This window comes from Numenius arquata, chromosome 10, assembly GCF_964106895.1.
Source record: "Numenius arquata chromosome 10, bNumArq3.hap1.1, whole genome shotgun sequence".
NCBI classification, from domain to species: Eukaryota; Metazoa; Chordata; class Aves; order Charadriiformes; family Scolopacidae; genus Numenius; species Numenius arquata.
In genome coordinates, this window is record NC_133585.1 from 14,780,258 (window position 1) to 14,793,482 (window position 13,225).

Below are 13,225 nucleotides of genomic sequence, written 5' to 3' on the forward strand. Positions count from 1 at the left end.
AACATGGCGAGGAGCTTGAGCTGGCTGGTGGAGGAGTAAATTGACGAAGGTTTAGAATCACAATGGAGAAAATCAGAAAACTCTCTATTTAATTACATTTACATGCAAATGGCACACATTTCAACATTCCAATAAAGTTCATCTCCAGTCACTTGTATGCTAGAGCAACACAACAAAGTATTTTGACTGCAAATGTGTTTACATTACGGACTATGTAAACCACAGCACAAAGTCTCAGTGGCCTGAAAAAAAGTTATGTTTTGCATTCATTATTTCGCCGCTTGCTGAATTAGAAGTGGTTTACTCAGTTGTGCACATAGTTTAGCATACCAAAGACAGAGTGTCTGCTGAAGATGCCGGTTTCCCAGACAGCCTACAGGTTGCTATGAGAGTCTAACACCTTTTCTCTTTTTATCCAAGATGTCAAAAACATACTGAGTTTTAGATTTAAGAAAAATGCTTCCTTTTTTTAAATTAAAATCTGATGAAAATATAAGATAATCAGACCCTAGAGACAGCACCTAAAGAACTTTAATGCACACTTACATTTTTTCAAGTTGTTTACAAACAATCCACCTACCAGGGGTTCACAAAGATGCTGTGCCTTTCTAACAGGCAAAGAGAAAATGTCTGACTGACAAGATGTCTTAGCCCCTTTCAACATTAGAAGGCACTTCGCTGCTACCTAATTAAGGCACATTCTCTTCTCGTAAAGTATTAACAAAGCACACATTTCCCCGACTAGCACTATATTTGTCATCCTTGAATAAATTACTTCTGTATTGTATTTCACGCACTCTTCCGGCCCACATCCTGCTAGACACTGAATGCTTACTACTGGGAACAGACGAGAGGTTCACCTAGAGGAGCTACATTTCTTTCCTAGATATATCGATGATGAAAAAACTGATTATCAGTAAAATAGCCCTTATGCTTGTAATGAAGTATCCCCTGTGAAAAATCAGATGAGAAGAGACTGAGGTGAGATCAGTCTCTCTCACGGCATCTCGATCTGCACTGGCAAGGATGTACAGGAGAGCATATACAAGTATCAGGGTTACCTTTAGCCGGGCTTTAACATGTTACCTACTTTGTTTGCACGCACGCCATGATCATTACAACATCTAAACGATCACTCTAGCCACTGAATCAGCAAAAACCCCCTTAGCCTAAACTTCCAACTCATAGAGAAGAAGACAATATCATATTCATTATATTTTCCACATGTACTTTACTGAAGATTGATGCCTAACAGCATCATATAAAATGATGTTAAATTCCAAGCTATCCTCACAGTGCTCATAAACCAGTAGCTGAGCTGTTCCCGGGACAGAGCAGTGTGTGTTACTCGCGTTGTTTTTAAAGGGTTTATTTTAAGTGAGTTTTTAGATAACCTCTTGATATACCACAGCTAACAAAAACCGTACAAATAAATCAAACGCTTCTTCATGACTAAAGCGCCATCCTGAAACTCGCTGTCTCTGCACTGTGGCTGAAGAGATAATCCGTAATCTCCGCAGATTACCGATACTCGAAGAAAAACCTCTACTTTGAGAAACTTCAGGGAACATCCAGCACCGCCCTTCCTCTGCACGGCCCTTACTGCTCCTCACCTCAGAGCCCCGCCGGGCCGCCCCTTCCCGAGCCCTCGCCGCTCGCGCAGCCGGGGGCAGGGACGGCGGGGCCGCCTCCCCGCGAACCTCGGTTCCTCGCCTGTCTGCCTCCCGCAAGGACGCGGGGTCCCCGCTGAGGGCCCGTGGAGGGCGCGAAGGGCGCGCGGTGACCCCCCCCCCCCGGCCGGGCCGCGGTGACAGCCTGAGGTAAACTCGCCTCAACCGCCACCCCCGAGGCGGGGTGCGGCGGGGCGGGAAGGCCGCGGCCGGGCTGAGGGGAGGGCGGCGGCAGCCGGGCCCGCTCTGCGCGGACACCCCGGCGGCGGGGCTCCCCCCACGCACACCCCACACACCCGCCCGCCCGCCGGGCCCGGCGCGGCGCCGCCCGCACTCACGATGGTGACGCTGGCCTTGCGCAGGTCGCGGTTCTCCTCCTGCAGCGCCTTGCACTTGAGCTTGTAGGTCTCCAGCTCGATCTTCAGCACCTTGTTCTCCTGCTGCAGGGAGGCCAGGCGGTTCGTCAGCTCCTCCAGCCGGAACGGCGAGATCACGATTCCGCCCGCCTTGCCCCCCGAACCGCCGCCGCCCGCCACCCCGGAGCCGGGCCCCGCCGCCGGGCCGCCCGCCGTCAGCGTCCCCGCCGGGCCGCCGCCCCCGCCGCTGCCGCCGGCGCCGTCCGTGTCGCTCTCGCTGGCGCTGTCCGCCATCGCCGCCGCTCCCGCCCGCCGCCGCCGCCGCGCCGCCAGGCGAGCAGGGGGCGGCGCCCGCCGCGCGCCGGCGCCGCGGCCTCCCCGCGCGCCAAGAGAGGCCCGCCCGCACCGCGCCGCCCGCCCACAGCGCCGCCTGCCGGCCCGCCCCGGCACCGCCGCCAGCCGGGCACCGCCGCCGGTGAGGGCGGGGGGGAGTGGGGGGATCCGGTCGCAGCGCGGAGGGAAAATGTCACTTTGCGGCGGTGCAGCCGCCCCCGGTGGCGCAGCTTCGGCGGGGAAGGCTTTGTTTAGACCTTAAATTATCCACGGTGAACGGCCTGCGCGCCAACCCTGAATTTTTTACCTCAGTATACGGGGAAGAACCCGGACGGAGGCAGGCAGTGCTGCCCGGGGTGGGAGAGGCCTCGGTTGTACCCATTTGTACCCGGAGGTGTACCCCCGGCTGTGGAGAACCCTTTGGCCTGCGGAGCCGCTCCTAGCTCCCCCCCGGTGCCGGGCACTGCGGGCGGGGGGGCCCGGTCACCCTCCCGCCCAGGCAGGGTGAGTATGGCCACCCCGGGCCCACCGTCCTGCTCCCCGTCATGGCCCAAAGACAAAGCAACGTGTTAATTCAGGCCTCCACGCTGCCATAAAACCACTTTAAAGGAAGATCTATCAATGCCCATCTCTCATTTCAGATAAGGTATTTTCTCATATACTACGTGCATTAGTTTCTTCTTTTTTATTTTTCCTTTCTGGAGCAGCTGAATAAAGGCAGGAGTTGCAGTGAGATATAACGGAGTGTACGTGCCGTTTGTTATATGGCATAATGTGGTCCATATTGCTCCTGGATAAATTAGTCATCAAGACTGTATAATTGGTTTCTCAATTATTTATGAAGGGGTCTTTTAACACCAGTAATTTTTCCGTTAATGGCAAGTAAGGATTTCATTATCTCTAACTGCACTACCTTTTTGTTCCATGCCACAGTAAATTTCAAATTTTACTCTTTTTAATGGCGATGATATATGAAGGAATTCCATCTCTGTAAAGTAATTATTCTTTTTGCCTGCCTGGGAATATAAGTGCAGGTCATTTTATTTTTGGTCTGTTAATCACAAGAAAAGCAGTAAAAGGGCCATCCCCGGTTTTCAGACACGGGTGCTATTTCCTGGTCGTGTGTCGGACCCTGGCACATTACGCTGCCGTGCAAACAGGGCTCAAAAATGGAGATGGGGTGGTGGGAAATGGGGGTCCCCATCCAGCACTGGCATTAGGGCGGGATTTCTCCCAAAACATAAAAGCATCCAGAGATGCTGCTGTAGATGCACAGGGCTCCACAGACCAGCTGGGTGATGTCCGTGAGATCTCGTGAGAGTTTTTCGATGCTGTCCCGAAATGTCCCCGCAGGGACCCCCAGGTCTGCAGGGGTCTGAAATGTCCCCGCAGCAGCACCCAGGCTGAGCCTCTCCGCCAGCACGGGCTTGAGGATGAAAAGCCCAAGGGATTAAAATAGGCTTTGACAAATAATAAGCAGTGTTTTGGACAGGTCGTTACAACTCCATGGAATTGCTTTTAAACAGGTCTGCTGGTACTCGGGAAGCCAGATGAACACGGCCGGGTGGTGAGGAAGTGCTACCTCATGTCCATGCTCCACAGCACTGGTGACAGCAGACAAGCTGGTTTGCTCTGCCGCTTCTGTCCACACGCACATGTGCTCCTCAAAGCAAACTCATTCCTAAACAAACAGGTTTGTAACTTAATGTTCTTTCTTCATTTGGCTGCCTGGCTTTGATCAGCCTGTTATTTTCATCGCCTTCAGTGGGACTGCTCCTGTTTGAGTGTCTTGTTGAATCAAGGCCTAAATATTTGTAAAACATGCATCAGCAAAACAGGCATCTGCTCTGGGCTAATCTTACCCAGCAAGCCCCACGGCGTGCTTAACCTTCAGCCACTCTTCAGACCTATCAATGTTAATCTTAAGTGCTGTGCTGATTTGGAGCACTGTAATTTTCCAGAGGACGTGGCCGCTGCTCCTTCGGACACCAAAACTAGCCTGAGAACAGGCTGGGAGATGCAGGAGACATCCTCAATCCAGCAGCCGGGAGGGGTTGGCTGAGCCAGGGTCTGTGTCCCCAGCATCACACCAGGCACCTGCTGGTGCAGAACGTTTCTCAAGCAGGCTGAAGGTGCTGCAGACGGCGGGTATGGGGAGAGAGGGGAGCTTCCCCCAGCCGCCTCGCCATCCCTCTCTGTTGGGGTTGCATCAGAGGTCTCGCTCCCAGCTAGCATGCCGGCTTTCATAACAATAAATTATAACTTGGCACTTCTGTAGCACTCTCCAGTTCAAAGCTGTGCTGAAACATTATCTAATTAATTCGCACAATAGCCCTGGAAGGCAAGAAAGGGAGGTAGCGAGCTGAGGTACTTGCCCAATGACAAACACTGAGTCAGTGGGGGAGTAGGAGGAAAACTCAAGGGCCCTTGATGTTTAGATCTGAAACAGCATCCTTCTTGTCATAACAGCATTTCAGTCATTTAAAAAATAGCGCCTGCATATTTAATTACAATTACAGCCAACTACTCCAAATTAATAGATTAAACAGGGAGAGAAAACTTTATCCTAATTAGCACCCAAAAAAAAAATAATCGCGTGCTTTGCACATCTGTAAGACATTAACCAAACCAATTAAAAAGTATAACTATGCGGTACGAGCACAATTAGCAAAACCCCCTTTTAAAGGCTTGGGGCGCGCGGCGGAGGCTGCCCCTGCACCGCGACTTGACCCAGCTGCAAGGCTGCTCGGAGCGCCGCTGCCAGGGTCCTGCCCCACACCACAGGAGCCGAGGGGCAGTAAAAGCCACCGCCACCAACCCGTCCCCGCTGCAGCGCCTGCAGGACGAGGTCCCCATTCGCCTTGCCCCAATAATTTTTTTTTTATTGTACAAAAAATAAATGCAAAACTATAAGGGGGCAAAGGGGAGGTGTTGGTCCAAATAAAAAATCTCAAAATGTCACCAGCACTGTAATAATAGCAGAGCAGATACGTCAAGAAGAAGCAATAAAAAGGCAGGGCTTTATTCACAGAAATTATCATTACAGGAGGTAATGGGCAATTAGAAATGGTGTTTCATAAACTCACATCAACAGTAGAAATATTTGTATAAAATACATTGCTAGGCGTGAGGGGCTAGAAGAGGTATGTTCAGAGATTTAATGTAATCCTTAATATAATTGCAGAGGTCCATTAATCAGTTAGAAAGCCTTCTAGAACAATACAATTTTATTAAAATATTCAGTAGTTATAGACTGAAGAGAAAAAGACCAACTGAAGCTAATTAACCCCAGGAAAAATTCTGTTCAGTACTCAGAGTACCTGACTAAAATAGAGGGAAAAAAAAACAACAGGAAGACAAAGTCATTAAAATGCAATTAATGGAAAACATTGCTAGGAAAATAAACTGAAGCACTGTTAAAAAAAGTTGTGATCTGTATACAAGGAATATTCAAGGGGGAAAATGGAGTGCATACGTGGAGATTTTACCATTGTGGAAGGGCTGTTGAAGGGGAGAAACCTTGATCTGAAAGAGATTTGTATGAACTAAAAAATCCCAATTCTCTAATGCTGTGGGTCAAGATGTCTATTGATGCAGGATAGAACATGTTTTCTAACAAGCAATTCAGGTGAAAATAATGCCATGCTGCTTTGCTTTTCTGACCTACAATTATTTAAGGAGAAACCTGTGTTGGAAAAGAAGCCTGTGTGCAGGACAGAGCATGTGGCTATGAAAACGTGCCGCGCAGTAGCCACCCAGTAGCTAATGCATCTTCAGCTCTGGGGTTTTGCTTGTGTATCCTTGTTCTCCCAGGGAATTATTTTCAGAGTTTGTGCTAGGTTGGTTCTGTTGGTCTGGCTGTGCCGTAACGATATCCAGCCTCTGGAAGCCTTCCAAGGAAGTTGGTGAACAGGGGATCGCTGTGCGTTGCTGTTTTATAGCCCAAATGGCTCTCAATAATTGAACATTAGTGTGATGGGAAAAGTACCAATAAAACTTTTACTATAAATCTTCGCCTTCCTCCAGGACTTAGGGTCAAATAAATAAAGCCATGCACAATTAGCATACTGTTTTTAGCATCAGCAGTTATGAAAAATGTGGCACGTACATAGATTTTTCTTGAGCAGCTCATTTTTCTGTCCTTCACTAACCTTTTTCTCTCCCAGTAATGGACTATTTTTTATGTCAAGCACCTTGGAGCAGGCTGGGTCTAATGTTCCCTTCTTCCCCTTCCCTACACAAGGGTCTGCATCTCTGTTGAAAAACCGCTGTGTTTTCAATGAAGCAAGAATATTTTCCTCTTCACTACCACCATGTTTTCCTTCCCTCGCTCACTCCAGGGTTAGAGGGGAGCTGAGCCAGGAGCTCTTCTTCCTCCAGCCCTGGTTTGGTGGGATCTGCCCTGAAAACAGAGGTTCCACTTGCACCCACCCACTCCTTGGCAATCAATCCCAGCGCACGACCCCAGGGCCGAGGCTGCAGTGGGTCAGTGGCAGCCTTTTCGTACGCCGTGCACATAGCAAGGAGAACAAACGAGCCCCTTGCCCGTGCCCTGCCCGGCACCCCTGCACTGGCCTCAGCCAGGCACCCTCTGGCCTGAGCCCCAAAGCAGCCCCAGTTATAACCGCCTTCTGTAGGGAGCATGGCGAGGTTTTGGGGGGCGCATGCCCCGCATGCCAGGCTGCAGGAGCACGTCTCGATTTCCTGCACAGTGCGCGCTACAGACAAAGCCCGTGTTAAACAACCCCTCCAGGAAATTAGCATTAATTAGCGGGGTGCTGCAATCCTGCGAGCGACTGCCATTTATCCAACTGATGTCAGCTCTGCACTACAGGAGCTCTTAGAATTTCTGACATTAAAACTGTTACCGGCCACAAATAAAATGTAATTGATATTCTTTCAGAAATGGAAAAAGTACAGTAGGATATTCTGCAGCATTATTATTAGGTAGTGCTAAAACAAATATCAAAAGGATGAAAAGAACGCCGTATTTAGCAATTGAGTTTATTTTAATAGATGCAATAAAAGTCCCATGACTTACAATTTTGCCATTAAGGGGAATGTTCTTACTGGAGAAAATATGAAAAATAAGACAAAAGCGCACGAGAGGTAGAGCCCTCACTCACTCCAGGGCTGTCTGTGCTGTTTGCTAGTACTGGCAAGATTTCTGTTTTCCTTCTCAAACGACCATTTTTGCTTCAGCCTTGTTTTTCCCAAATATCCTGGGCTACTGTTGGAATCAATACACTCAGTGCAAAACAAACCAACACCCAGAAACCCCTGTTTGTTCAACATTTAATATGAAGTTTTAAATTCTGCAAATTTAGGTGTGGAGTTCCCATTCCAACCTTTGCCATTTCCGTTGTATCAAAGCTTCACGGGAGGCAGCAAGCGGTGTTGTGGCCGGCCTGTGTGGCTAGAGCTGGAGGGAGGACTAGGACCGGCTGGCGGTGAGGGACCACCCTGCCCTGTGCTGGCCCGGATGGCCCGAGAGGTGTGTCTGCCGTGGTCGCAGCCTGCTCGGGTGCTGCGTTCTACCCATGGCTGGGCCTTGCTGCAAAAGCATCCTCGAGAGCCTCAAGAAGAGCCAGCAGCGACCCACGGCTGCTGTCACCATCAACACCAACTCTCTGAGCCTGCAGGTGCCATATAAATCACCACCAGTGGCAGGAGACCTGTCGAGATTCCCCTACACATCTCTGCTACCAGCACAGGCGTTTACCGTTCCCGGTACAATCACAGCTTTCTTCCTCGTCAGTGTTGGGCACTAACAAGGGACCAGGCAGAGGAGAGAGATGAGTCAAATGAAATGCTGCCTTTTGGATGCTGTTACCAAGAGGTGAAGTGAGGCTCTCCTACACCGCTGCTCCTGCCTTCCTGCTGTAAAATCGGCATGATATTAAATATATACATCCACACACCATTTACTAAAAACATTCTTTTTCATTCAGCTGATCTGGGCACTCGCGAGCGGGAGGGAGGCATCTGGACGGCGAGGTCTCCAGGGGAACGATCACTGCTGCTGGCCTGTGACCTGCAAGAAGATGTGTTTGTTCTCCAGTGGCCTAAGTAGCATCTGCCCTCCAGACTCTGGCGTTAAGGACCTGAACCATCAGCATTGTACCAGCGGCATCCTGGCCTACGTAAAACACCCACTGCAACACCAACTGGCTGCTAAAACGATGAAAACCACTTCATTTTCTGCCACCGGTTCAAAAGCTGCCAGCCTTAATAACTGGGAAACGCTGACAAACCAACCTGTTATGCTCTCCCAAAGCCAAGTGCTTCGCAGCGCAGTCAGGAGAGCTTTGCTGACTGACCCCAGGTGAGGAGCCGTTCCTGTGTGGATCAGCCGACTGAGTTGGATCTGTAGCAGCGGAGCTTCCTCAGGAGCCAAGCTGGGGTAAAATACATCATCTTCATGTTGCCTTGAAAGCCACCTAAAACTGAACCCTGAGTTATAAAATTTATTTATTGCACCTGAGCGGAAGCCTGCAGTCCAGAGCAGTGAGCATGTATTGATGCTGCCAACAAAACTGTGTTTTGGCAACATTTTATATATATAGTGGTCCATCACCTATAATAAACAGCAAGTGCATGCAATATACAGGAGATATACACTTTATTTACATCATCTGCAGTGTGCTGGTTATTGGTCTCACTGATACACACAGGGAAAAAACCTGCTTTTCATAGTGCTGTTCCTGGTTCTCCATGGGGTGAAAGAAACTAAAGGAGGTCCAGAGATAACACGTGTTGGAGAAGAGGCTGCGCATACCCCTGTTGTGCAGGTCCTTTCCCCTCACCTGAGTCATCTCCCTGTCCCAGGGAGGTGGGTTTCCTTAGCTTTGCTGAGGATGTGCTGGCTGCTGTGTTTTCCTCCCGTTCCCCCCACCTGGAGACAGCCTGCCAAGCCATGGCCTGTCACACTGGGAAGATGAGGAGGTGGATCAGACAAAAGAAAGGAGAAGAAAAGAAGCAAAGAGCCAGGGGTGGTTATCGGCTGTCCTTGTGAAGCCGCATGTCTGTCGGGTACAAGAACACTGCCAAATACACGTTATCCAAGAGTTTTAACACAATTTATTTTATGCTTAAATAATCAACTAGATCATCCAGTGTTTGTTGTCTTCATACATATGTAATTAGAGCTATTATCAATGAATGCTGTTTCCATATGAATATAATCAACAAATTAAAGTATTTCACCAAAACCCAAATAAAAATGCCCTTTAAAACACAGCAGCCTTAACAACCTAATATTACACTGCTAGGATGATTACAGATGATTGGCTTACTGAAAGATTCTACATCTTATAGCCAGTACACAATACAGTAATAATTTTACAGCGTGCTGCCAGTCTATTAGCTAATAATTTCTCTTCAGTTCATTTAAAAATATCCCAAACTTGTGCTCGTTAGAGCACCAACCCACTTCTAAAGCTGCAAGCATTACCCCCGTTATAAAGCGAGAACAGATAGCACCCCCCTCCCCATAATGCAACTACTGTATATGTTATGGGTTTTAGGTCATTTCATTGAAAAATTGGCAACAGCAACAAATATTAGATGAAGGGCTTTGTGTTTACAGATAAAATCTTATTTTTCATGTTGCGGTATAGTGTCTGCAAAACTGGAAAAGATTTAATCAAAATAAGGTGAAACACATGCATCAAAATATTAGTACTCTGAAGAAAAATTTTCACAGAACTACAGAATTCCTCATTTTGGGAATCATTTAAATTTGCAGCAGATTTTAAAGATTTTTTTAAAATCAAGCTAGCGTTTTTGCATATACAAACATTATAATTGCTAATATACAAGAATCTGTGAAGATACACCCAGAATATCCCTGTAGGTGCAGCCATTTGAGACACCTAGCCTGCTCAATGCATTTGCAATATTCTGTTTGTGATCGAAAAGGCAGTGCCTTATCAACATTTATTCTATTTTGTTAGAATTTATACAGTGTTATTTATTTACAGCAAAACTATTGATGTTTAAAAAAGAAACAAATAGTGTTTTATACCCTGACAGTTTGGGTCCAAGAAAAATAAGGCGAGCTGTTGTGGATTTTAGTAATTTTAGTGTCTTTCCATAGTTTAACCATTCCGTCTTCGTACATCCCCTCTGGCCACAGGAATTTATTTCTTTTGAGATGACGTCAAACTGCTTGAAAGAAGCTGTTAACAGCATGGCATCTTGTATATACACTGCATTGGTAACCGCGCACCCTCCAATCCTGTGAATGAACGTGAATTTCCATGCTCTGTAAATTGGCTCATGCTAAATTAATTTTTTTGTTTGTTTTTGTTTTTGCATAAAAACCATGCGGTTAATGTGTGGAAGCAGCAAACACACGCACACTTTTATAGGTGAATGTTTAATTCCTGTTGATTTTTCTTCTGTGAGTGTCCCTCTAGAATACTGGCAGTAAAAGCACACAGTCCTATGGAAAGAAAAGATAGCACAAATCATTTCAGGAGATCTCGCTAGAATCAATTTCGTGCCTTCCCTGACTAAACAGAAAAGTTCTAATTGGCATTACGGAATTCTGCAATAGGATAAATCACACACATTCTAGGTAGGCAATGACATTAGTTGAGCTCCCAGCATGAAGGGAAAATGCAGCTGCAGACGTCCACGTTGCTCGTGAACTGGTTTGCAAATACGCTTGCAATACACTGCGTTTCATCACCCCAGACACAGTTACCGGCTCCTCAGATCCCATGATGACAAGGAACAGGTACTCCCTCTAGCAGGAGAAATAGCGTCATCCCCAGAGTGAGAGCACTGCTGCTTTCACAGCGTGTTTTTCTTTATTGTTCGCAGGCATCCTCACAGTGGTGGAAAACCTGCACTCCTTGCACATCCACCTCTGGCAGTCGCTCAGGGAACGTGACCGGGAGAGCCAGGAATGCGGAGTGCAGCCTTTGGGAGGCTCAGCAAAGGACAAAGCGAGGAAGAGGAGCAGCCCCATCCATCTCCCGCCTGGCTCGCGTGAGTGGCACCGAGGAGACCGGGGGTCCAGCTCCTGCTCTCTCGCCCATCCAAAAACAGTCACGCAGCCATGCGCGTAAGGACAGCAAGTTTGCTACATCTGTTGTACAACAGCGATGCCTTGCAGCCAGCAGGCAGGAAGCAGAAACACAAACACAGCGGCAAAGGGGAGCTGGAAAACCTGCGGGTTCCCCAGCAGCTGGGCGCCCAAAGCCTGTTTGGGAGCGTGGCTTGCGCAGTGCCGGCGGGATCCACGCTGGCACGGACATGCCTGTTTACTAATCAGGTCACAGGTCCACACGCATTCCCCAGGAGTGCTCACGCTCTCCTCCTGTGCTGAAACAACCTGTCCTTGCCCACATCTACGATTGTCATAAATCTATCCTGCTGCTAAAAGCCTCCTATTGACATTGCAGCAGTCACGCCGGCTCCCACAGTGCCGTCCTGCAGAATTGCATGTAAAAGTTGCTGGCTGTTCCTTTCAACCTATATTTCACAATGGGTTTATTTGCAATGGTGACAAAGACATTTTTACAGCAAAATCTAGCTAATATTGTGATCTTTTTCAAACATTCAAAGGAAAAGCAACACCTCTGCCTCCCAAACAGGATTTTTTTTGTCTTTTGTGATCAAGAAACAAAGTGTTTTCCATCAGAATCCCCTGTCTGTGCAAATGCATCCACTTCTGTATTCGAATAAAATGTTTTCAATAGGCTCTTGACTGGGCTTACAATTACTTAATGCACATTTGGTCATGCTTATCATATCAAAGTTTGGACCACAGAGATTCATCTTATGTGACAAAGTTCTCCCTTGAGCATAAGGAAGTCTCTCCGAGTTCCTCAGGGGCTCTAGCACGGGAGAGCTGCCTACTGGAAATCACAGAAGAAATGCATCAGCAGTCATGGAAGCAAATCTGGTTCCGAGGAACTCAGACTCTGGCTTTTTGAAGGTCAGAATATGTTTCATACATGAAGCAAGGACTGTCTTACTGATGCCATTTTATTTTAAAGTGAAATGCTTCTCCCTTATCCCCAATGTGTGCTGCATCACGCTTGTAAGCTGGCAGGCTCTTTATCTGCACTGCTTACGGCATTCAGTGCCCCATCTTGCCTTCAGTGCCTTCGAATTCACGAATTTCCACTGGTTTCCCCCTGCAGATTGACAGTGGAGAAGCACGGGAGCCAACTTGGGTCACAAGTTCATACAAGCAGCATCATCCCTTTGGCTTGCTTTCCTCCTGTATGCTTGAGCTCCATGAAGGAGAAAGGTGCATCTAAAGAATTACCTTCCTTTTCAAAACATTACCTATTTTATGAGTGTGTTGAGCCACGTGAAGCAGTATTATTCTATTAGCACATATGGGAGGGCTCTCAATAAAAGCAGGAGTTCGGAGGTCGTGCTAGGTGGACGCAGTAGGTGCTTACCAGGTGATGAAAGCCCATGGTCACCTCGCAGAGCTCACACCTTAGGGATTGATCCCATAAAGGCCTCAGCTACATCCCACAGGCCAAGTGCCGCTGGTCCCAAATGGCACTACTGACACGCATGGAAAGCCCATACGGCCAGGTGGCTTATGGGGCTACCTTGCACTGCAGCAGCCAGAAGGGACTAGTGACTCAGGAGATACTCTACTTCCGTCCTTTACCTCCACGTCACTGTCCGGTATGTCTTCCAGGTCCTGTTTATCCTGTTCTTAAATCCTACAGTCAATCCCGTACCATATATATAGGAAAAGGATAACCCATAGACTCGCACTTCATAAACTCTTCCTCTGCCCAATTTCTAAAATCCACCAAAGCTAAGGAAAGTTCTGAGTAGAAAAAAGACATGAACATGGTAAATGTAGGCACTTGACGCCAAGACTGA

At 47.9% G+C, this 13,225-nt stretch overlaps 2 protein-coding genes across 2 annotated transcripts in view; both read right to left on the bottom strand.

The window, feature by feature from the left end:
• The window catches only part of CCDC6 (coiled-coil domain containing 6), a 51,642-nt gene extending 49,322 nt beyond the window's left edge, over positions 1 to 2,320 (bottom strand). The window contains exon 1 of the mRNA XM_074154776.1: positions 2,009 to 2,320. Within this exon, the coding sequence (XP_074010877.1) occupies positions 2,009 to 2,320 (312 nt within the window). The remainder of the gene's footprint in view (positions 1 to 2,008) is intronic.
• A 5,032-nt stretch (positions 2,321 to 7,352) lies between these two features.
• The window catches only part of ANK3 (ankyrin 3), a 215,328-nt gene continuing 209,455 nt past the window's right edge, over positions 7,353 to 13,225 (bottom strand). Inside the window, exons 44-45 of the mRNA XM_074155343.1 lie at positions 8,618 to 10,805; positions 7,353 to 8,393 (exon numbers count right to left, since the gene is read on the bottom strand). The gene's annotated coding sequence lies outside the window, so the exon portion shown is untranslated. The remainder of the gene's footprint in view (positions 8,394 to 8,617; positions 10,806 to 13,225) is intronic.